Raw genomic sequence first — 23,680 nt, 5'->3', positions numbered from 1 at the left:
TGAATTTTAATGGCTCAGAGGGTTTATAGAACTAGGTACAAGCTACAGGGAGAGACTGTTGATTTAACTGTATGTCTGGAGGCAGGAGACTGCTTTAAATAACCTTATCAATAGAGGCTGAGCCCATACTGGCTATCTTGGTGAGTGCACTAAGAACAAATGCCTGAACCCAAAGGGAATAAAATTGTAAGGGCATCAAAACCCTCTTGAAGAAACTCTGGAACTGCAGTATGATTTGAGACCTGTTTGGTTCTGCACTGGCAAGAGAACACTGACTAGACAGAGGGGAGTGCAGATGTGCATTTTGTTTAGTTTATGATTAACAATTTTATATGATTCAGAACCGGATTGTACATAGCTTATGGAACCATATGCTCCTACCACTATTATCCTCATCCTTCACTATTCCTTCCTTTTATTTAGTACTTCAACTTTGAGCATCTTATCAAATTAGACTACGCTCTTAAAGTCAGGAACCATAACTTTTGATGAATTTGTACAGCACCTCACGCGCACACACCCCCCACACACCGCTACCCCTCCCTGATCACTGGTTCTACTAAGTTTGATAATACTATTTTTATATATATACCCGTGTAAGTTAACAGAATGACATAAGTCCTTTTTCCAGGAATGAAGAATGTTGGGGAGACTTTCCAGAAAACCCAATTTTAAAAAGCCAGACCCTTAAGCGTGAACATGGCTGGGATGTTGCAGTGCAACAGGTCCCAGCTTTGAGAGAACTGCATGTTGACATCTGAGAACCAAGTCCTCTGGAGTAATAAGGGTCAAAGTGCAACCTTTTCTCTCTATACCTTCCATTCATTGGGAAGTTACTGAAGAGATAGGAATACATAAGCCCCAGTCTTTTCCTGCTGAATGAGAAGTCATCGAGGGTATCCCATCACTGGACAGTAGTCCACTCTCCAGTATGGATTTAAGTCTCTCTCAATTAGTCTGTGAGCTAATCTGGCTCAGAACACATTCAGGATTTCATGCACTCCCCTCAACAAGGCTTAACTCAATTACCCTTTGGTGGTTCATAAAACAGCTGTTTTACTTGACCTTATGAATATCTGTGGAAGTATATATGCAGCAAGCTAAGTAAAGCCACAAACACTGAGCACCAAAATATTGTTGTGCAATTCTCCTTCTGGTTGGCCAGCTCCACTAGACCAATTTCTGGAAGCATATCCTCCCCAGCCTATCAGGCTGGCATGCATGCTATTCTATATAGGGGGATTGTATAAATTCTGAGCATGGTGTTCCTGTTCATTCAGGAGAGGACTTGACTGTTGAGTGGAACAAGGGACTTTTCCAAGTCTTCCCTTGTTGACAGAATGAACTGTAAGAGTTGCTACTGACAGTTTCAGGAATGAAAACTGCATCTTGGCATAACACTGGTACGCTCAGAAATGACATACACCACCAGTTCGGAAAGATTCACCAGCACAGGAAGAGAGAGCAAATGTTTCCAATTTCTGAATCCTTTCCTGAGATGGGGAGTCTCTGCCATTCCAAGGCACGTCAGTCCCCAAGTGGACTGTCCCCAATTTTTTGAGATGGGAATCAGGGAACTATAAACTCCAAATGAGCCAAACGTTGTCAGGAGTTGTTTCCAGCTGCATCCTGTAGAGATTTTGCCTCAGTGAGTAGCCACTGAGATAGAATATTCTAACACATTGCTTTTTCTTGGAGCTGCTGCTGTCACCACCACTATTGTAAAATCAGAGGGTGGATGGATGAGGTCCTGTCCTGGAAAAAAAGGGTTGCAAATCTGTGTAATCACTGGTAATGATACTTGGAACAGAAGAGATATTTTCTTCAAATCGGAGGATAGAAAATATTTTTGAATACTCCTAAGAGGGGTCAAGAGGATTTCCATTCTGAACTTCTCGGACAAATGCATTCAGCCATTTCAAATCCAGAATTGGACTCATGACCTCCAAGCTTCCAGATACCACAAAGTACTTTGAATATACTCCTTGCCCCAATTGTAGAATAATGGGATGATGGCACCTATGCTAATTTGGTATTCAAGGGTGTAAGACACCATGATTCCTTTTTATCTATATAGAAGTAGAAAGGAAATTATATATCTTAAAAAGAGTTGGAAAAAGGAGACAGATCATCTGGACCAAACCCATTTCACCTTCAACTGAGTCCCAGTGGAAGTCAAAAGCTCTGATGTCCTAGCAAATCAACACAGAGGGTACCCAACATTTCTCCTAAGGAACAGAAAAAGGTCCCTGCACCTCACCAAAGGAGAAGCTGGAGGGGTCAGGAATCCTCAGGGACTTTTGAGAGGGCAGAAAGATCCCTTAAGTATGGAGACTGAACAAACCTTGTTTATACAATGGATATTCGCTACAGTGAAGTTTCCCCTCTGAGAAAAGGGATAGTCTGAGAGGAAAGAGACCACTAAGCCCATCATGGAGGCACTTTCCTCAAGTTCCTGCCCCTTAAAGCAGTGCTTGCAAGAGCTGTCAGGGGAGATTTCAGAGCAGAGATTTTCAAACTGTGGGGCGCACCCTCTTAGTGGGGCACTACAAGGTTATCAGGGGAATGTGAGAACATGACTGGTGCTGTAAAGAAACTGGTATTAAACAAAATTTTTAAAAAATCTGGTGTGTAGGATTGCAGCACCACTCGGGTTTGGTCCACTTGCTCCTTTGGCATCATGGCCAAGCCTTATGGGACACAGGAGCTGCTGCGGCCGCCTGAGGTGAGTTTGCTCTCCAGTCCCGCCCTCCTGACTTCCCCTCCAGACCAGGCCTCGCTCTGCAGGCCGCCCACACACTCTCCCGGGCCTCCTTTCCTCACTAGACCAGTCTTGCTCTCCAGCCCTTATCCCCAGTAAGGACTCTGTCACACTCACCTGGGTCAGGAATTTGGGAGGCGGTGTGCATGGGACATGATTGTCCAAGAGGGACAGGGAAAGTCCACAGCAAAAAGTTTGGGAATCAATGATTTAGATCAGTCCATCCTTACTCCTGGTTGACTGCAAAGAAGCAGTTTTAGGCAAGGACTGAGATCGTATGAAGCACTCTAATGAACAGGCTTCACAATGAAGGTCTGGGCAGGGGCTAGTTACAGTCAGGGCAGTTGCCTCCTCTTTACGACAATGATCATCATTAGGTGTAAGCCAAGATGACATAAAAATGGGCCAGAAGATTCATCTTAGCTCCTGCTCCCATTATCTAGCAAGAAACTGAGGAAGCAATAATATCACACAAACTTCCTCCAAATGGACGCTTTTTCTCAGTGAGTTAGCAAAGTAAACCCAGGGTCTGCTAGACAGCCAGCAGCAATTTCTCAAGAAATATAAAAAATAAACAACCCAGAGACCTAAAACAATAAGTGAGCTGGCCAACCTGTCCAGACATTTTTATAGAAAAACAGAGCAGCTATTTGGATGAAACAGGCATATCCAAACAAAAATGTCTGGCCACTAGTGATAATTGCTAAGATAGTAGTTTCCATGTATCACCAAATCCACCACTCTGATCGCCACATTAAACTGGTTTAAATTATAAGCCCTTAACATTGAAATATTTTAAGATAGATAGATAGATAGATACAGGGATAAAAAGAAAAACAGAAAGTTGGTTTGTCCATTCAAGAGTTTTGAAAATTACTCAAGTTTTACTCCATTTCCACCTTTATTTGTAATTATTAAGATAATCAGAGGATAAATCATTGCACTTCAAGTTTTTTGGGGGATGGAGCTCTGATTTAACTTTAATTTGCCCTGTATAACTGTTTTATTCACCACATCATTTTACAGTTCATTTCTAGTAGGCCAAGCCTTTTCTCTACACTGATGTTACCACCAATAGCAGCCAAAGAAAACTAGTGACTGGCCGCTGGAGTTTTACCCACTTATCTAATCATGTAAGAGCAGGTGTCTCAGACTGGGTGTTTAAAATGCCAAGAGTCCCCTTTCTACACTAGAGCTCCTACCATTGCTGCTAGTGCTAGAGTTGCACTGGTGATAAGCTATAAAAAAAGAGAATTCTTTTAAATGTCTTACATAGGTAAGTGGCTCTTTATGTCCACAATCAATTTCCCAGAGCAAACAGAGCACAAGCTAATTGATCCTGTTGAGAGAGACAAGTGGCCACAAACTTACAAACAAGTATAACTTGTAATGTCTTCCTTATCACCACAAAAATATTTAAGACAAACAAGATTGAGGACAGATTGCACAGTAAAACTTAGAACTGTAGGAAAAAGCTATAACTTTAACTGAAAATCTATATGTCAAAGAAAACATACCACTCCATCAGCAATCTTCCAGTCTGTGCGACTCTCATATTTCTGTAGTTGCTTTTCAAACAGTTGTGCTATGGCTCGATGGACAAGTTCATACTGTTCCTATTGTAAGCATGTTAAAGATTGTGATTAATGTACAAGATCCTTTAAAAAAACAAAAGCCAAAAAAACCCCAAAACACCACAATGTCCAACTCTACACTACAGAATAATATACCTTGGTCTGCACTGCAGAATGCCTTTGTGTCCTCATTTCTTGTATTAAATTAAATACGTTGAACTCTTCTGGTATTTTCTGAAATATAGGGGGAAGTTATGTTGTTTTCTATAACAGTCATACAGTAAATGATCAGCATAGTGATTTAAAATGTGTCAGACCAATTTTCAAAAAGTTACCATTACAGCATGCCTTACTGCTTTTATAGAAAGTCGACCCATTCCCTCCACATAAGTGAATCTTACGAAAGTTGTTTAGGGCAACAGTTCCTCCAGAACTGGTATTTAAAACTGTTTCAGTTAGTGTAGATCACACAAATATTTTTAAAATTAATTCTGAAAGTCTAACAGACTTGGTAGAAGCAATAATGTCTGACACACTGACATCATGGCAACGCATCAGCATGTCTATTTGCTTAATGATGAGCCTAACTTCAGAGTGAAATATAAAAGCAGATAGCTTTTGAGATCTCAAATGCAGAGAGTCTAAGACGCTATAAGAAATCTTTGCAGAAGAAATAATGATTAAATGTACTTCGCATTATATTTGTAGATGTTGGAAAACTGATCTGTGGGATTAATTCAAAAATCAGCACTTTGGATTAGATCCAGATCAATATAATCAGATCTATATATTACTTAAATTTACAGTTTGACATTTTACCTTGAGATGCTTCCCTTCTGAGACTGGGCAGGTTTTTGTTTTGTTGATATAAGAAAGTGTTTGCATAAGTAACCCAAAGCCAATTTTCAAGATACTTCAAAAATTTGAATATTTGATATTTCTGATTCAGTTACTCCTCAGCAAGTTGGAAGCTTAATTTTAGTCACTGGTGTAAAATATGACCTAATTCTACAAATAAGTTATATTCCTATAAATCTTCCTTACCCCAGCTTTCAGCAAATTCCATGTATAATCTATGGCACAGATGGCTCCCGTTCTTCCACACCCTGCACTATGGACATAAACAACAGTTACTTGATAGATAGTCCTTTTGACAATGATTTAAGTTACCTTGTGTCAGTTCTATAGACTTAATATTTTCATATTTACAGAATCAAAGTAAAAGCATCACTACCAACTTAAAAATATATCAGTCCTGAAATATCTCGTCAGCCAGCTCTTCATGGCAATCAAATACATGTTTTCATAGCCAACAGGCATCAACATTTCAGATGTGAAGAAATGCTTTAATAAAGTGTGTTGAAACATTTTTGCCTATTCTATATCATACAAAGAATACGGTCTAACAGTTCAAGCATTATAGGATGGCTATTTAGAGGAAGAGACAATATAACGGTGTAAAATGTAAAGTCTTCATTTTCTTGATAACCTGGTAAAATACAGTATGGGTTGCTTCCCATTTTATTTAACTGACAATCTTTAAAAAGTGTAGTTCTGCTTTGAAAAGTGACCAAAATGGAATCATGTTTATTCTGTCTCATATCATTTCTGTAGCAAATGTACTCAGCTTACAAGTAAACAGACTTATTTTGCACTGTCAACTCAAAACACAATCTTGGATTCCTTGCTTCCCATGCTTCATAACCAATAATTAAGTTTCTGCAGGAAACTTATCACCCAGTGCCTGTGCATTTCCATTACCTTCCATAAGTGTACATAGGTGCAACTGGTTGAAACTTAGTAACAATTCTGTTGAGGCTCAAGAAGTAGAATCCATTTAACTTTCTTAGCACTAAACAGAACTAAAAACAATACAAACTTTGTCTCTAATGTCAGCGGATATGACCGAAGATACAAAGATAGCACATCTGTTGAGTAGGAAGGTATGATCTTTCCATAATCACTTTTCAGAGCAGAACCACTCTTTAAAACCAGAAAGCATCCCTAAAAGGCTTAGTCTTAATCTCTGTAATTTTTCATGTATAATCAAACACTTGTTAACACTGATCACAACCAAAAGCATTTTCAAATAGTTACTTGCAGAAATAGTTACATTTATACTGTGAAGTCATTAGTGTTGAGTAATAAAAGGTCATAGCTATACTCGGGTCAATTCTCTTTCAATTGATGAGAAAGTGATTGGAATTTATATTTGAGAGAGAAAACAAAAAGCATAAACATTTCTATTATGGGTAATAGTCACCGACAGAAGTTTTAAAGTAAAAAAATAGCAGAGCTAGTTACTGTGGCTTTTAGTAGCATTTTCATTAAAATAAATAGAGTATTAAAGGACAATCCAGATAGAATTGATTTAATATAATCATAACCCGGAAGGTATTTTAACACATACCCTTTAGATGTCTAAAGAACAGTTTAATTTTTGTGAGTTAGCAAAATAGAGGTTCCGAGTCCCCCTGAAGGCTCTCCAACAGCATCTAGAGTGCTACTATGGTCTATGATGTAGGGCTTATGGGGATTTGGGGTTTTTTGGGGTCAGGGAGAGTTCCACACACTTTTGGGGAGTTCAAATGTTTGGAAAGGTGGTTTTATCTTTGCTTTTTCTGGTGTAATAATTGCTACTTCACATTTTTCCTTAAAAGGATAAATACTGACAACTGCATTATAAGCCTAAATTTCATATTATGCTTAATCCTGCTATAGATTCAAAAGTAATTTGTCAGAGCAGCAGAGCATCCTAGAAATACTAAAATTAATGGATTTTCTCAATGGAGAATACAGTAGTCTCATCAACAAGGAAAGAAATCTTACTGGCATTTAAGAATAGTAAATCTTATTTAATATGCAAGTAGATTTGACATTTGCACTGGGTATTTATTTTATATATCTACACAGTGGATAAACAAATAAATAATTTGAGAATTAATGGCATAGCACTGTTTGTTATTCCTAATATGTCTATAGTGTGCCACGAAAATATATAGGCATATTCTTAACATGGCTTTAGTATACAATATTTTTATCATTTTCATAACTACACTGCTATACATTTTTCTCTTTGGCTACATTTTTGTTTTTGCAATGCTATCATGAAGCAAAATTCAAACTATAAGAAGTTCTGTGTTTCAGTCTAAACTGGAAATGTAGTTTTAACCTTTATTTCATTAGAACAAGTGCAAAGGTGTGTGCTTTTGTGAGACTTTTGATGCCTGCACTGATAGCTTGCCAGAAATCCAATAACTGTACTTGATTTGCATATGGATGTATGTAAATTAACAAATGCATACAGGCCTGTTATTTCTTAGCACTTTCATCCTCCTTGATAGGAGGAACAGAAGTTGTGTATTTGTTAAGTATACCAGCAATGAAAGCCTGCAGCAGATGAATCTCCTATATTTATAAAATTTAGTGATGAAAGACCTCTTTAGGCCTCTTGTCCATTAAACATGTTCTAATACTTCACCAATTCTAGTTCTGAAACGTCCTTAGAAACAGCTTCCACTACTTTGTCCTCAATCCTTCACTTAAAGAATGGAGAGGGCAGCCATGGCCTGTATTTTAAGACTATATGAGTGTATACTTAGCCTTTGGGCCACATTTAAAAATATATAACACAATCCATGTGGCTGTGTAGACAGATTCTTTTTGACAATGAGCTAAAAGAGTAACTTGTCAAAATGAAATTAATACATGCAAGTCTTGTACTAAACATACAACTTTAAAAAATAAAAAATGTATTTGGTACCTGCAGTGGATACAAATAGGTACATCTTCATGCTCTTGGTATTCTCTCATTAAGCTGATCATGTCCAAAATAGAATCAAAAGACGAAGGAACGTCATGGTCAGGCCAGTTCACGTAATGAAACTGATATACCCTACGAGTTTCCTAAAAAAAAATTTCAATTGAATACACATTGAAGAATTTTGTATAAAGGGTGTCAGAGACATTCGGATCCCAAGAGTTTGTGGGATTGGCAGAAAAATAAATTGTAAATTTAGGCTTTTGATAAGTACTTTTTAGAACAGAACCAAACTAGCAGACAAAGAAAAACTGCAAAGAAGTAGTGCATACAACGTTCCAATGAGTATCACTGAAGTGAATGAGAAAGAAGTTTTCATTTAATTGGTTCAAGCTCACCTACAGATTGCAGATACCAATTTTCCTCCTTTGCGGAAGTGAGTGTAATGATATAAAAGGGGAAGTTTGTTTAATTAGTATAACTAACTTTTCCCTTTTTTGAAAAAAAGGCAATTAGATGCTCATGTATAGAAAAAAAAATCCCTTTATTCACAGAACAGGTTAAGTACAGCTATCAAGCTTCCCCAAAACAACCTGTCAATGTGTCTCAATTATCTCATTCTGGAGGGACCAATTCCATGGGTGAAAAATTAATTCAATCTATAAATCTACAACCCTTGGCTTTACCGAGAAGATGGTAAAAAGTACCAATTGTGACTGTTTTTGTTACTAGGTTTTCTATTGTTGTTTGTTTTAATACAGTGAACAGATATCCTAGAGGTACTTAACTGGGACTACAGACTTCACAAGTCAAACGGTTAGATGCTAAGTGGGGAGCAAGCTAAAATTATTAACTCAATTATCCAGTTCCCATAAGGTTTCACTGTTAATGGTAAACGGCTCTTCATTTCTCTAAAAATTCCTCAAATGTAGCAATGCACTAAGTGCACCCAAAAACAATCGTAAGGGACAATCCATCATACATATAATACACTCAAAGTCCCTGCTAACCTTTTTAGTGAGGGTAGTCAAAAGATACTGCTAAAATGTGATAGAATTCAAGATATTTTACAGGTCATCAAGGTCACAGGAAGCCTTGACAAACAAAAATAAATTGATACAACTGTACACACTTTATTCTGTGTAAGCTTTTTTCTGAAAAAATAACTATCTATCTGAAACAGGTGAGATCTCAATCATTCGTAGGGGATAGGAAATGCCTCTCTGTGAGAAAATCTGATCAAGCACAAGACTGTAGCTTGTAACAGTCATTTAGTAACACTGGATGTCAGTAAAAACCCCAGGCTGGATAGTTACCTACCTTACCAACATTGTTTTAGGCTAATTATCATTATGTTTATGAAATTTGTATTCTTGCTAGCCACATGACCGGGAGAGTTAATGGCTTTCTATAACGCTTTATACTGAGCTACAAATTAACCCTTTTTTTAAGAAATATAATTCTGCAGAAAGGATCAACTCCTGCATTTTTTAAACGATTACTTTGGAAGTGAGCTTGATTTCCTTTAACAAAAAAGACAAAACTTTCAGTACTTGTTACCATGACCAATTCTGAATTCTAAACAGTATCTTAGTATTCTAATCTCTAAATGCAACATGGAGTTATACAATAACATTATATGTAAGTGCTCTTATTCCATTAAATAAATGAAAAATATGTAACCCTTTATTTTTCATAGAATTACTGGATGTGTGTACAAGAATTCTCAAACTAGTCCGGAACTTTAATATTTTACAATAATTAAAATCTCTTCCTGTCAGACATTTTGTCCAACTTAGTTTTATTTCAGAAAAAAGTTATTGCAATTCTTAAGTTTTAACATTCATAACTTCCAAATTAACTATCATGAAAAAATCAGTATTAATTGATGTTATCACACAACATTCACCATAAATATCAGAGAATGTTACTCCTAAGGTTCTTATTCTAACCAATGAACTATATCTTTAAAGTGCAATTTTAGTAATGCTACCTTTGTTAGTAATTTTGATGGCAGAAAAAAATGTGCTTTAAGCACAGAATATTTTTTTAACATATATTTATATCTTGAACCTTTACTGTATCCTCCAAATCCCCATGCACTTCAACTGAGAAAAACAAAGTGACAAGCATAAGTAGGAAGGTCAGCATCTATTAATCTAAAGCTAAAAAGCATCTATTAGATGAAGCCAAAAAAAAATAAAATAAAATAAAAAAATAAAAAAACATTCAGAGACCATGTCAGCAAGATATTGAAGCCTAGATGGACATTTCATTTATCAAAGCTAGACTGAAGATCATCACCACATTTCACATTCATTCAACAGGGATAACAAGGCAAGTGGATATAACTGGACCTTAAAAGAAAATTTCAAACACAAACATCAGGAAGCACTTTCTTAGGCTAATAAACAGAAGGGTGGGCTGTCAGATATAAAATTACAGTCAAGGAAACAGTCAGAGTGCATACTAAAAGGCATAAAAAAGGTTGGCTGGACCAAAAAGCTTCTTTAGCCCTTCATATTAAATTTGTGAATCAGATATTCAGCTGGTGTAAACAGCATAGCTTCATTGACTTCAACAAATTATACCAGCTGAAGATCTAACCCTGTATTGTTAATGAACACTACTAAAAACTGTCACACAGATTTGGTTAACCAAAAAAGCCCTACTATAAGAGCAGATAGCATGTTAAAAATCTATTTGAGCAACTATCCTGAAGCAGGGAAACCTTTCATATTTTAGCTACTTACATTTTGAAATTCAAGTAATAACGTTCTAATATAGTAGTCTGTTCTTGCTTGTTCAGCTTCCTAAATAAGAGGAAAGCTCTGTGAATGGATAGGAATTTTTAATATACAACAAATTAGATATAAACCCCAACTTTATTCTCTATAGTGTCATGTGAACAAAAATAATTCACTTTTTGACAATTTGTAAGACTTACCTGAAAAGTCAGGCAGTGTAACAGCTATTTATCTGCTTTGAAGCTAGATAGGTAAACATGTTTTATAAAAGTGAAATAAGATTTTGGGTTTTACAAAAATCAGTTAAGTCTTGCCACAGAAGCTACCCTATTCAGAAGTGAAATTTTCCCATAAAACTAAGCTATAACCAAATTCTGTCACTTCTTTTTCTATGATATTTCAAAATATGTCCCTGTACCTATAATGCTTCTCCAGGCTGTAGCTAACTTTCTCTGGACTTTCTAAGTTGCTTCCTTCAATTCATCCTTCCTTGTCATCCACTCGGATCATGTTTCTTTCCTATCCGAATCTCTCCATTAGTTCCCCATCATTTACTGAATCAAATTTAAAGTTCTTTTCCTTTCTAAGATTGGATACAACTCAGCCCCTATGTTTATATCATTGCATCTCTCCTTACCCTCTTCACTTCCTCAGTGATGGCAGCCTCACTTCTCCCTTTATCTTCTTTTGTTTCCTGATGCTTTATACCACCACCAACCCCATGCCACAAATGACACCTATCTCCCAGTATGCACTCTCACTTCCCTATTAAAACCTATTTCAAGTGAGTTTGCATTTGAAAGGCCCTTGAACATACAACTATACCCACTCCTTCTTTATGTAAGCAAAAATGTGTTACCATCTTCTGGTCTCCCAGTGCATTCATATCCATTTTTTAATTTTAAATGGTATACTCAGGGCAGGGACCATTTTTGCCTTGTGCAGTGTCAAACAATGCTGGCACTCAACCAAATATTTAATATCAATGTGAATAGCTATAATAAAGTTATTCACTTCTGCCATAATTTGCTAAATGTACAAGATGAATTTTCCAGTACATATGATAGATAAAGTATACATTTTACACATATAATTGATTATATAATATCAGACAGTGAGACACTAAAGTCTTCTGCAGAACCAGGTAAGACAACGCCTTATGTCATTAGGGATCCCCAATAATGAATCAAGAATTAGTAGCCATAGTGAAACCACCTAGGGCCTGTCCTGTCCACAATGAAAAAAATGCATTTTTAAAGCATGTTGCATGTTTTAAAACCCTAGACAGTGCAAGTTGTAAGGTTCACCTTGACCAAATACCATGTTAAATACAACTAGCCCTATCTACATTTGGGGCTAACATATTTCTAAAAATATCCCTTTTCTCCCAGTGTCGGCAACCCCCTTGTCCTCATTGGTTGAGACAATGGCTGTTTGCAACACTGTATTCTACAGTTTGAAGGACATTGCATTGCCACGACCTGTGCAGTATCTAAGGTTACCAGACAGCAAGTGTGAAAAATTGGCACGGGGGTGGGGTTTAACAGTTGCCTATATAAGAAAAAGCCCTGAATAATGGGACTGTCTATAAAATCAGGACATCTGGTCACCCTAGCAGTAACTTCAGAACACTTCATAAGCATCTCAACTCCAATGAGCAGACAGAACACATCTAGGGCAGAGAGAATAATTCAATTTCCATGAAAAAACGAGAGTCCTGTAGCACTTCAAAGACTAACAAATTTAATTTCTGCAGGCATAAGCTTTCGTGGGCTGCAACCCACTTCGTCAGATGCAAGAAATAGAAATCCGATAGGGGGTGTATATATATACATCCAAGGGTAAGGAACAACAATGGGTAGGGTAGGTGTTAGCAAAGTCCATTCAGTTAGAGTAGATGACGCCTATTCACAACCATTGATTAGAAGGTGAGAATGTGTGAACAGTGACAATTACTTCTTGTAATGAGATAACCATTCCAAGTCCCTATTCAGACCCAGTTTGATTGTGTCAAGTTTGCATATGAGTTCCAGCTCTGCAGTTTCTTGCTGAAGTCTGTTTTTGAAGTTTTTTGTAGAAGTATGGCAACTTTCAAGTCAACTACAGAGTGTCCTGGGAGATTGAAGTGCTCTCCGACTGGTTTATGGATGTTACCATTTTTTTGTCTGATTTGTGTCCATTTATTCTTTTGCGTAGTGACAGTCTGGTTTGGCCAATATACATGGCAGAGGGGCATTGCAGGCACATGATGGCATATATTACATTAGTAGAAGTGCAGGTGAATGAGCTCCTTATGGTGTGGCTGATGTGGTTAGGACCTATGATGGTGTCATTAGAGTCGATATGCGGGCAGAGCTGGCAATGGGGTTTGTTGCAGGGATAGGTTCCTGGGTTAGTGTTCTTGATGTATGGTGTACGGTTGCTGGTGAGTATTTGCTTCAGGTTGGGGGTGGGGTGTCTGTAATCAGGGATAGGTGAGCAAGTGAGGGATCATCTGCTAGGATGGGTTGTAGATCCTTAATGATGTGTTGGAGAGATTTTAGCTGGGGGCTGTAGGTGATGGCCTGTGGTGTTCTGTTGTTTTCTTTGTTGGGTCTGTCCTGTAGTAGGTGACTTCTTGGTACCTGTCTGGCTCTGTCAATTTGTTTCTTCACCTCTCCAGGTGGGTATTGTAGTTTTAAGAATGTTTTATGGAGATCCTGTAGGTGTTTGTCTCTGTCTGAGGCATCAGAGCAAATCCGGTTGTATCTTAGGGCTTGGCTGTAGACAATGGATCGTGTGATGTGTCCAGAGTGGAAGCTGGAGGCATGAAGATATGTATTGCAGTCAGTTGGTTTTCGGTATAAGGTAGTATTAATGTGACCATCCTTTATTTGTATTGTAATGTCCAGGAAATGGATTTCTTGTGTGGACTGGTCCAGGCTGAGGTTGATGGTGGGGTGGAATGTCACTGTTCACACATTCTCACCTCCTAATCAATGGTTGTGAAGGCCTCATCTACTATAACTGAATGGACTTTGCTAATACTTACCCTCCCCATTGTTGTTCCTTATCCTTGGATGTATATATATACACCCCCTATCGGATTTCTATTTCTTGCATCTGACGAAGTGGGTTGCAGCCCACGAAAGCTTATGCCTGCAGAAATTAAATTTGTTAGTCTTTAAAGTGCTACAGGACTCTCGTTGTTTTTGCTGTATACAGACTAACATGTCTACCCCTCTGCATCAATTTCCATGTATATTCAGTCCTTGGCCTCTTTACTGACACTACCAAAGATGTCAGTTGTGTTCACATTACTGCTGGCAACATGTCCATTAGGACCTGGATCAAAATCAATTCAGTTTGTATAGGCAAGACAATTATGAAATAACAAATGGACAGCTTCACATTAAAATCTGTACATTTTTGCTAACCTGGAAATGGTGATAAAGTCATACTTAAGATGTTGAGTAGGACTGGAGTAACTTGACAAAGTGCACACTGGATCTCCCTAATCACTCAAAATCAGGTCAGATAGGCAATTAGAACTCTTTACTGACTGCCCAAATCCAATTTTTCAAAATACCAAAGAACAGAGAGCCCATTTGACAGCTTCAGTGGGTGACTTCTGCTCCCGTTACTATGGCTACCAATTGTTTGCATCATGAGCCCGAGTTTAAGAACTTGACACTAAAAAGTAACATGCAATGAAACTTGGAATTTGAGGCGCACACATGTAAAGATATTACTCATATTATGGTAGCATGCAAAGGCCCTTAAAGCACAATTGGGGACAAGCTGGGATAAGTAGATGTGGGACCCTGCCCCCAAAACTCAGAGATGGGACAAATGAGTAATAAGTAGGGAGTAAGGGAAAAATAATTTAAGGCAAACAATGTACACAGACTTGACAGTTTAGAATATAAGAAGCTTTTAATTTAAAAAAAATCCCTATCCACATATAACCTCCCTTTCTCCCCAAGATTGTATGCCACCCCACATCTGTGAAAGAGTGACCTTGTGTTCATACATATTTAGATCTTCCCTGACTGCACATGCCCTATCCTCAGGCATGCCCTTCCTAGAATTTAGTTCCTTTATCAAGATCTATCACACGTACATTTTATTTAGAAGCCATTCATTTCCAATAAAAATGCACACACACAAAAGTTAAAGAAAATAAAAAAAGCAAAGGTTGAACTCAGTTTCATATTTCAGTTTTTATAAAGAGCCCAAAAATTTTTATAAAAAAAGTAATTTGAGAAGTAATGATTAGACCATAATATTTACCTGCTGCTTCCCAAACAGCACTTTGGGGAGTTATCACTGGGAGAATTTAGAATTAAAATTTAAAATTTATACATGATTACAAGAAAAGCATTCAGTCTGTGCTACCGAGTATATTTGATGATACGGAGAGCTATTTCAAGATGTATAGCAGTAAGTCCATTAAAAAAATTAGTTCACAAAACTTTATACTTACACAAGAAATATGAAATGGTCCAAAAGTTACAGTTTCTTCTCCATACAAAGGCCAGTAACGCTCACATTTTTTCTATTAAAAAAAGTGTAATCCTAATTTAGTTCATAGTAGGTACTTTTAAGAAAGTCACTGACAGTAGACGTGTTGACAACATTTGCAATTTTATTGCAAATTTCATATTTGGTGTTTTTCTTAAAATTCCAGCTTCCTCCTATGATTGTTTTAAATAAAAGAGGAGATTCTCTCTCAAACAAAAAAAAAGATTTTAGTCTTTATGGTTGCAGAGAAAAAGCTTGAAAACAAACCTTAATGACTTAAAAAACAGAAGACCAAGAAATTTAAACAATAGATTATTTGTAAAAGTCAGTTTTGGTTCTTTTTAAGCCTCATGATTTTAGCAACAGTGGAAGTAATCTTCTTCCTTGTGGCACTGGACATACACCCTAAGCCTAGGGAGCAAGACAGAGCAGTATCAGCCCGACCAGTCTCCCCATCTGACAAGAAGTTTCGAGGGACTCAGAATCAAGATCCCTCATCACTTGGTGGATAGACCTTTTATGCCTAAATCTGCACTAGATGTACGATAATCTCCAGTGACAAGATTAGCAGTACAGCTACCATTAGTTTATTTTAATTCATAGGGATCCTTTTGTAGCTGAAAATAAAGATTATTTTGTATTCTATTCAGGTTTATATACCCTGGCTAACACCATGGTACAGTTACCAGAAAACAGCTGCTTTCTAAAATGAAAAAGTAGTCAAATTCACTAATTCTCTATGCATATTGATGCAACTTGGCTGTTGGAAGTAGACTTGTGAACACTCAACATAAAGAATGTCAAGAATAAAGACTCTTCTATTCAGTGAAATTGAGCTATATTTATAGTTACTGACTTTACATAAAAACCTCAGTAATTAAAATACTATCCTAGCAAGCGGGGCTGCAATATTTATTCAGGTTTCCATTTTTAGCATACATACCCTTCCCATTTCAAACTCTCGACAAGCCATTACAATTATCTGAAAAAGGAAGAAATACATAACTGTAGGAAGTTAACATTTTAATATCTTTCTCAAAAACTCAGATTACAGAATTTTGCCACCTGACCAAATGCTCAGACCCTTTGACTGCTTATTACTGATGTGTTTAAACCCGTTAACATCTAAATACAAGTTATGCATATTAAGAATTGTACACATGCAGACGTATGTACTTTTAATACTAATTTAAATACTAAATTGAGTCTGAATTTTTATCCTTTACAGCTAATCTACACAAATAGCAATAGCAATTTCTTATGTCCTTCAGTTATTTGTATTCATTGACATCTTAATGTTTTAAAATTAACAGTGAGAAAAGACAGTCTATAAAAAAGTTATACACTTAAGTTCTTACATTATGTATAAATGGTAAGGTGAATCACATCTTGCCAATGTATGTATGTGATTAAATTCTTTCACAAGCAAACAGCCATAGTTGGCTTAGTTAAATTGCCTGGAAGGAACCAAGACAGATTTTTACATTGACCATACACAATTAAAGAGTTAATATTCAAAATCTTAAAATTGGACTTACTGCTATTTTTCATGGAGTTGTGTCTTACACCTTTATGGGCAGGAAATCTTTAAAATTTAAGCTATTCATTGTACTACTGAGTAATATTAAAGTTTCTCCAGTCACTTAAATCACTGTTTTAACTGATAAACATTAAAATAGAATGATATTTTAAATTTTCTTGTTATGAAAGTTTATGAAGGATAAAGTTTTACTATTATGGAAGGCTTGTGAATTAGTGAAAAAGAGAGGAGTTTCATAGTACTTAAATTTCCACTTATATCATTAATAATGCATTACAACAGATGCAAAATATCACTGTATCACTGCATGAAGCCTAAGAGAAAGACTAATTCTAAACTCGCCCTCTCTCGTGCCTTTTTTTTTTTTTTTTTTTTTTAAAGTTTGAACTCTGATTTCTGCAACTGATTTTGCCAGTTCATATTGCACTAATTAGAGTGGCAAACACTATTTCAGAAAAATAATTAAACAAACATTTAAGCTGTTTGTATACAAACAAATAGTTTTATTGGCAATATTTAAATGGAATCTTTTCCCAGAATTTTCATTCATAATATAAAAACAAATCCTATTTAAACACAGCAGGTCACTAAGATTTTAGCCAATTTTAGGCAGAAGTCCAAATTGCTCAATTTTTGTAAACATTCCTTTATGTCAGTAGTTTAAACAGACTCTGAAGATGCATTCTTAGCTGTTCAATATTCATCACCATGTAGGTATGTATGTATGTATGTAACAAGTTGAAAAAGAGAAGTAGGTTACTTACTGCAACATTGTATTCCCATATCATTCTCCAGAAATCTATTACTGTATTTGCTAAAGGTCCCTGGGTAGCAACATATGCTTTTGGCCCATGAACCCCCTGAAATTGCAAAAAAGAGATAAACAGCTAAATGTTCACAACAGAAGTCCGGTTGTACTGGATAAATAAATTCCTATTTCATAATTTAAATGTAAATCTAGAATATCATCAGTTTTTGAAGGGAGAACACTGAAATTCTGTTCCATACTCAGAAAATGGGGAAAAAAAAAAAAAGCTTCCATCACACTTCCAAACAGCTTACCTGATGTAAAAGCAAGGGGTAATATTCTGGCCCCATTGAAGACAATGGAAATTTACAAGGGTATGTCTACACCACAACTGGGAGCGTATATTTCAGCCAGGACAGATGGGTGTGCGCTCACACCACTCAAACTAAAACATTAAAGCTAGCAGAGTAGATACTCCAGCAGGAGCTAACACTACTATTTTTAGTGTGCTAGCTCAAGCAAAACTAGAGCAAAATTAGAGCCTGTTTTTTTCTCTCATTTTTAACAAAATATTTAAAGATCTACATCTGAAAGCATGGTTCATATAAAATTTGCTCATCAAGAAAAGTTGAAAGAAAATGTGCAAAATTATTTACACAAGAATGGCCATACTATGTCAGACCAATGGCCCATTTAGCCCAGTATCCTGTCTTTCAACAGCAGCCAACACCAGGTGCTTCGGAGGGAAAGAACAGAACAGGGCAATTTTTAAAGGATCAATCATCCCCTATTGTCCAGTCCCAGCATTTGGCGGTAAAAGGCTTAGGGACAACCAGAGGACGGGGTTGCATCCCTGACCATCTTCGCTAGCAGCCACTAATGGACTTCTCTCAATGAACTTGTCTAATTGATTTCAGAACCCAGTTATATTTTGTAAACATTACTAGTTTTAAACAACTAGTGTTTAAATTTCTTCTTTTAAACTAGTGTTATATTTCAAAGATCAATTTTTCAATCTAAGCTTTACAAGACTTAACAGTTTTAATCAGAATATTTTCAATTCAAAAACAAATATTCTCAGACAATGAACATACATTTTGACTGAACTTTGAAATATTTGTTAAAAAGCTTCTCAAATCAAATTTATATATAAGTAGTGAGACTTAAGGGAACATATTGCCTCTTTAATTTTTTTTTTTTTTTTTTTTTTTTTTTTTTTAAGTGATTAAAAGAAGGCCCCCTGAAGGAAAGTGGATGACAGTTTCAGGGAAACTTGGGAATTATGTCACGTCAGATTGTACAGGCAAATGACAAAGCGTAACAGCATCTTACCATGACTCTGCTATCTGAAAAATAGGTTTTCAGAAAGAATGCTACTTTTATTGCATTAAAAATTATTTATCCTGGCCCCCAAATAGTGCTCAAATATTTAGCAAATATTGGAAGTTCTGTATATACAATATTCTATGTCTGCCATCCCCATGTAGTGGTGAGCCTTTGCAAAGTCTACAAAACAGTAAATATACATTGGTGTGTGCTTGAATATTCTATAATAAATACACAAATTATGTATATACATCTTACTTTTGATCTCCAAAAATGTCCTATCATTTTCCTGTGAGCAGTTTGTCTTATAAATGTTACTTGGAACTTGTATGACAACAGAATTATTGTACTGAAATTGTGATTTGCTAGTTTAGATAATTCAGAACTAATTTTTTTTTAAATAAAAGTACATGAATGTCTAATGTTACTTTATAGTATAAAGTCATTTAAAGTACATATCAATATGTCTGAAAATTAAATAAAATTATGCCAATGGGAAATATTCTCTAGTAAGAATTGAGTTCCTGCTTCATAAAGTTTGTAACATATTGGAGATTAGAACTGCATTTCTATGAAATAAAAGCTCCAAAGGTATTTTAATGTAGTCACATGTTAATACATACCTTAATAAAATTTGCATTGATATAGTCTGAATCCTGCGGGGGTGTTTTTAAAGTCAGTTTAACCCGGCTGTGGTCAACTAAAAGAAGATAGTTTTTTAGTGAAAAATTACAGCATGTGTTAAGATATATCTATTACATAAATAAAAATATTGCTTGATGAGACAAATTAATTAACAAAGTGTTTCTTAAGAAGATGCACAAGAGTTCTAGCAGATACTTAATCAGTCAATAAAATTAGCAATTTCTAAATAAACTAATTTAGGTGGGAGAGGGCAGGATAAGACCTACAACTGTGCACTTAGAGCTTCTCAGTGGATCTCCAAGCAGTTTACAAACATGGCTAATTATTGGGAATCGTAAAAACATAATTAAAACAATACAATGATAAAAAGTAACAAACGCAATTTGTCACGGTTAAGCAAAAATGTAGACAGACACTTAAATATAACATATCTATAAAAGCTTTTATATAGAGCTTTTCCTCAGTAGATCTCCAAGTATCATTATCCCAATTTTACAGATGAGAAATTGAGACAGAGATTAAGTGACTTGCCAATAGTCATCCAGCAGATCAGTGGCACAGCTGGGAATTGAACCCATGTCTCCTGAATCCTATCCAGTACTCTATTCTTAAAGTCACTCTGATTCAAAGGCAACCATGATAGTCCAGGTTAGGTTTAAAGGATATTTGCTGTCACAGTTAAGGGCAACTGATTTGTATTCCTCCTCTATAATCCACTCACTCTAGATTCCCAGTTAATTAGCAGTCACCTTTCTTGAGCAGACACTTGCGTCTCCATCTTGACTCAGGTTTTTCCCTGCCTAATGCCGTAATATTTCTAGCAAGTCAGACTGCCTAAATAGGCCAGCAGTTTTGCTTTGCTTTCTCTTCAAAGACTATGAACAGTTGTAATTGTCACAGTTATAAGTTACCACACAGCCCTTTATAAGCAAGCACGTTTATTTTTAAGGTGAAAGCATTACAGAGGAAATGTATTAAAATGAATGAAAACCTACACACATCCCAATAATCTTACCAGAGTTCATGTCTCAGATCCAGCACAGTGTTTTCTTCGGTGTTTATAAGTTCATAACACCTTTAGCTCAGAACTAGCTGCCCCCCCTTCATCCCACAGGAAGTTACTTAGTTTTTCCTTTATACAGCTTGGGCCTTTGATTTTGAGACTCCACTAACAGGTAATCAGCAGACAATGCTTCACTCCTCATAACTTCAAAAGGTTTTGTGATACTGGAGATGGGGAATTCCTCTCCCTCTTGAGATTTCTCCAATCAAACCACTTGACACCTGTTTGTCCCAAAAGTCCATTCTTATCTGGAACATTGTTCAGTACAGTCCTTTGAAGTTCATAACACTTCCCAGGGTTCACATCTCTCCCCTAGAATCCTGGCCCACAATAAATAACCTTTGCATTTAATACAATGGACTCCAAAGATACTTAAGAACATAACATAAGAATGGCCACACTAGGTCAGACCAATCGTCTATTTAGCCTAGTATCCTGTCTTTGACAGTTGCCAATGCCAGGAGCTTCAGAGGGAATGAACAGAACAAGTAATGCATCCCCTGTCATCCATTCCCAACTTCCAGCAAACTTAATTCAATGAGGTTTTTCAAGAATATTGCTAGAAATTGCCACACCGATCACAATTGACATTGGCTGTTAAAAAAATGGGAGTAACAAATGTATTATTTGCCTCTTAAAGAAAAAGGAAAATATGGCAACACGTCCCCAACACAGTGACAATGGAATGAGAAGGGTTGACAATGACGAGGGTTGAGAAGAACAAATGCTGATCACATGAACAATAGCAGGAGGGTACTGAGTATGGCCCAGGATAATGGTATGCCACAAACTAGTTGAGACAGCATTTAGGCAGTTTCTTAGCACATTTTGTCTCCAGTAAAGGCATACACCAAGAAGCAGGAAAAAGCCCTTTGCAAGCCAACTCTGGGATAAAGACCTGACTGCCACTCTATCCACCCATTTTTCAGCAGAGCATTCCAACTGATTTCCAGATTGCTACACCCTATTAAGAAATTGCTAACTCTGGGCATTTCAACCAGAAGCACCAATAGTGAACTAGATGTTAGGTGAAGTACCAGAGTAGCATGAAATATATTAGAAGTGGGATTTCCCTGAAAGCTTAAAGCAAAATGTAACCAACACTGCCAATTTTTTAAAATTTTGGATAGAAACAAAGGGAAACAATTGAAAAGTTTTCATTCACACTATAAATACCTGGTTTACATCTAAAACAGAATTTTTTTTCCAGCTTGTCTTGCCTTTTAGATTTAGCAGGCACCTACTCAGATGTTCCTGTATTTGAAAAGTTCAATATTTCTTGTATGAAATACAAGCAATTGAGCCTTCAGCATAAATCACGTAACTCAATCACAAAGATTTGGCGACCAGAAAGTATAGAATAATTGCACAAGATTAGTATATTTGCCAGGCATTTTTTTTTTTTTTTTTAAACTATTTTTGGGCCTGGTCTACACAACAAACTTAGGTTAACGGAAGCCGCCATATGTTGACCTAATAATGTATGCATCTACACTACCATGTCCCTTTCACCGACCTAACTTGCCTGTTACGTCGACTTAATTATGCCACCTCTGTGAGTGGTACAGAGCTTAATTCAATGTTGATGGACTGACAGTGTAGATTCAGCATTGTGTAAGTCGACTGAACTGGCCTCTAGGAGCTGTCCCACAATGTTCCGTTGTGACCGCTCTGGAGATCATTTTCAGTTCTGCTGCGCTGCATTCAGGTTCACCGGAAACAACCCCTCCCCTCTTAAAGCCTCAGAAATTTTTGAATTCCTATTCTTGTTTGCTCAGGGTAGAATGCTCGCCAGCCCAGTTGATTGTGACTCAATGCCCCAAACACAGTCCAGCCTGGAGTACACAGGACGTAGTGGATCTTATTGGTCTGTGAGGAGAAGAGTTTGTGCAGGCACAGCTCTGATCCAAATCATGCGGGGCATGGGGGAGAAGGGCTACACCAGGGATTCAGAAAAGTGCCGCGTGAAAATCAAAGAACTTCAGCAGGCATGCCTGAAGACGAGGGAAGCAAACAGTTGCTTTAGTTCTGCACCATAGAAATGCCACTTCTACAATGAGATACCTGCAATTTCTCAGCAACGACCCCACCATTATCCCTAAACGCAGCGTGGATATCTCCCAGGGGCCTGAGTCCTGGGCCACCTCAGGCAACAATGAGGAAGTGGTTTTGGACCAGAAGGTGTAGGAGACTGGCGAGTGGGGGGATCCATTCTCCCCAAGAGCAAGGAGCTATTTTTAACCCCAAAGCAGTCCAGCCGGTCATAGGACAGCATGGTAGCACAGCATGATGCAGGGAAGGCACCTCTGGTGAAATCTAATTCCAATCAAACTACAGGGGTTACATACGCTTATGTTTTAGGTTTAATATGAAAAAAAAGTTCTGTTTCTCAGTGACCGCTCCAGCCACGCAGAGGATGCCTCCTGGAAAAGACAGTTTATGTGCACAGGCATGACCTGGGAATCCTCCATAGAAATCACCAGGAAACTTTCATGGAGGCCCTCAGCAATCCTTTGCAGAAGTTTTCTGGTGAGGGTGTCCTTATTTCTTCCACCACAGTAGAACACTTACCCACACCACTCCAATATTAACTCTGATGGCATCACTGAACAACATAGTAGCATAAGTACCAGGTCTGTACTCAGACACCTGCAGCAACTGCTCCCTGGCCACCTCAGTTACCCTTATCACATACGGTCACTTAGGGGAGACAGTGGAAGTTTTCATTTCAAGTGCTTGTAACCACAAATGACAGAGCATGTAATCCTACACCCATGGTGATTTCCAGGTTCCTCAACCACAGTTTCCCTAACATTCTGGTAGTTTGGATGGCAGGGATTGGTGTTGACCCCAGAATCTGCAAGCCTAGGGTGACTACTATCAGCAACATGTGTGTGTGGGGGGGGGGGGTGTGGGGGGAGGGGTTCCTCTGTTCTCTCATGGCTGCAGCCCCACCCCAAAGCTGCCTTGAACAAAGACCGCACTTTGGGACACTTAATGCTGGTCCCCCGTC

The 23,680-nt window shown here is 37.3% G+C and overlaps 1 protein-coding gene across 2 annotated transcripts in view; it reads right to left on the bottom strand.

Moving 5' to 3' along the window:
- Window positions 1–23,680, bottom strand: part of PTPN12 (protein tyrosine phosphatase non-receptor type 12) — a 134,437-nt gene that overhangs the window by 46,917 nt on the left and 63,840 nt on the right. For both annotated transcript variants that reach the window (XM_067564527.1, XM_067564528.1), the window contains exons 3-11: window positions 19,583–19,659; window positions 17,650–17,745; window positions 16,289–16,327; window positions 15,308–15,379; window positions 10,849–10,908; window positions 8,099–8,241; window positions 5,380–5,446; window positions 4,492–4,569; window positions 4,279–4,377 (exon numbers count right to left, since the gene is read on the bottom strand). In XM_067564527.1, coding sequence (XP_067420628.1) covers window positions 4,279–4,377; window positions 4,492–4,569; window positions 5,380–5,446; window positions 8,099–8,241; window positions 10,849–10,908; window positions 15,308–15,379; window positions 16,289–16,327; window positions 17,650–17,745; window positions 19,583–19,659 — 731 coding nt within the window. The remainder of the gene's footprint in view (window positions 1–4,278; window positions 4,378–4,491; window positions 4,570–5,379; window positions 5,447–8,098; window positions 8,242–10,848; window positions 10,909–15,307; window positions 15,380–16,288; window positions 16,328–17,649; window positions 17,746–19,582; window positions 19,660–23,680) is intronic.

This window comes from Emydura macquarii, unplaced genomic scaffold (assembly GCF_026122565.2).
Source record: "Emydura macquarii macquarii isolate MOO-44397 ecotype Brisbane River unplaced genomic scaffold, CSIRO-AGI_Emac_v2 contig_2636, whole genome shotgun sequence".
NCBI lineage: Eukaryota > Metazoa > Chordata > Testudines > Chelidae > Emydura > Emydura macquarii.
Note: the sequence above shows the minus strand (reverse complement) of the source record. Positions and strands in the feature narration are given on the sequence as shown.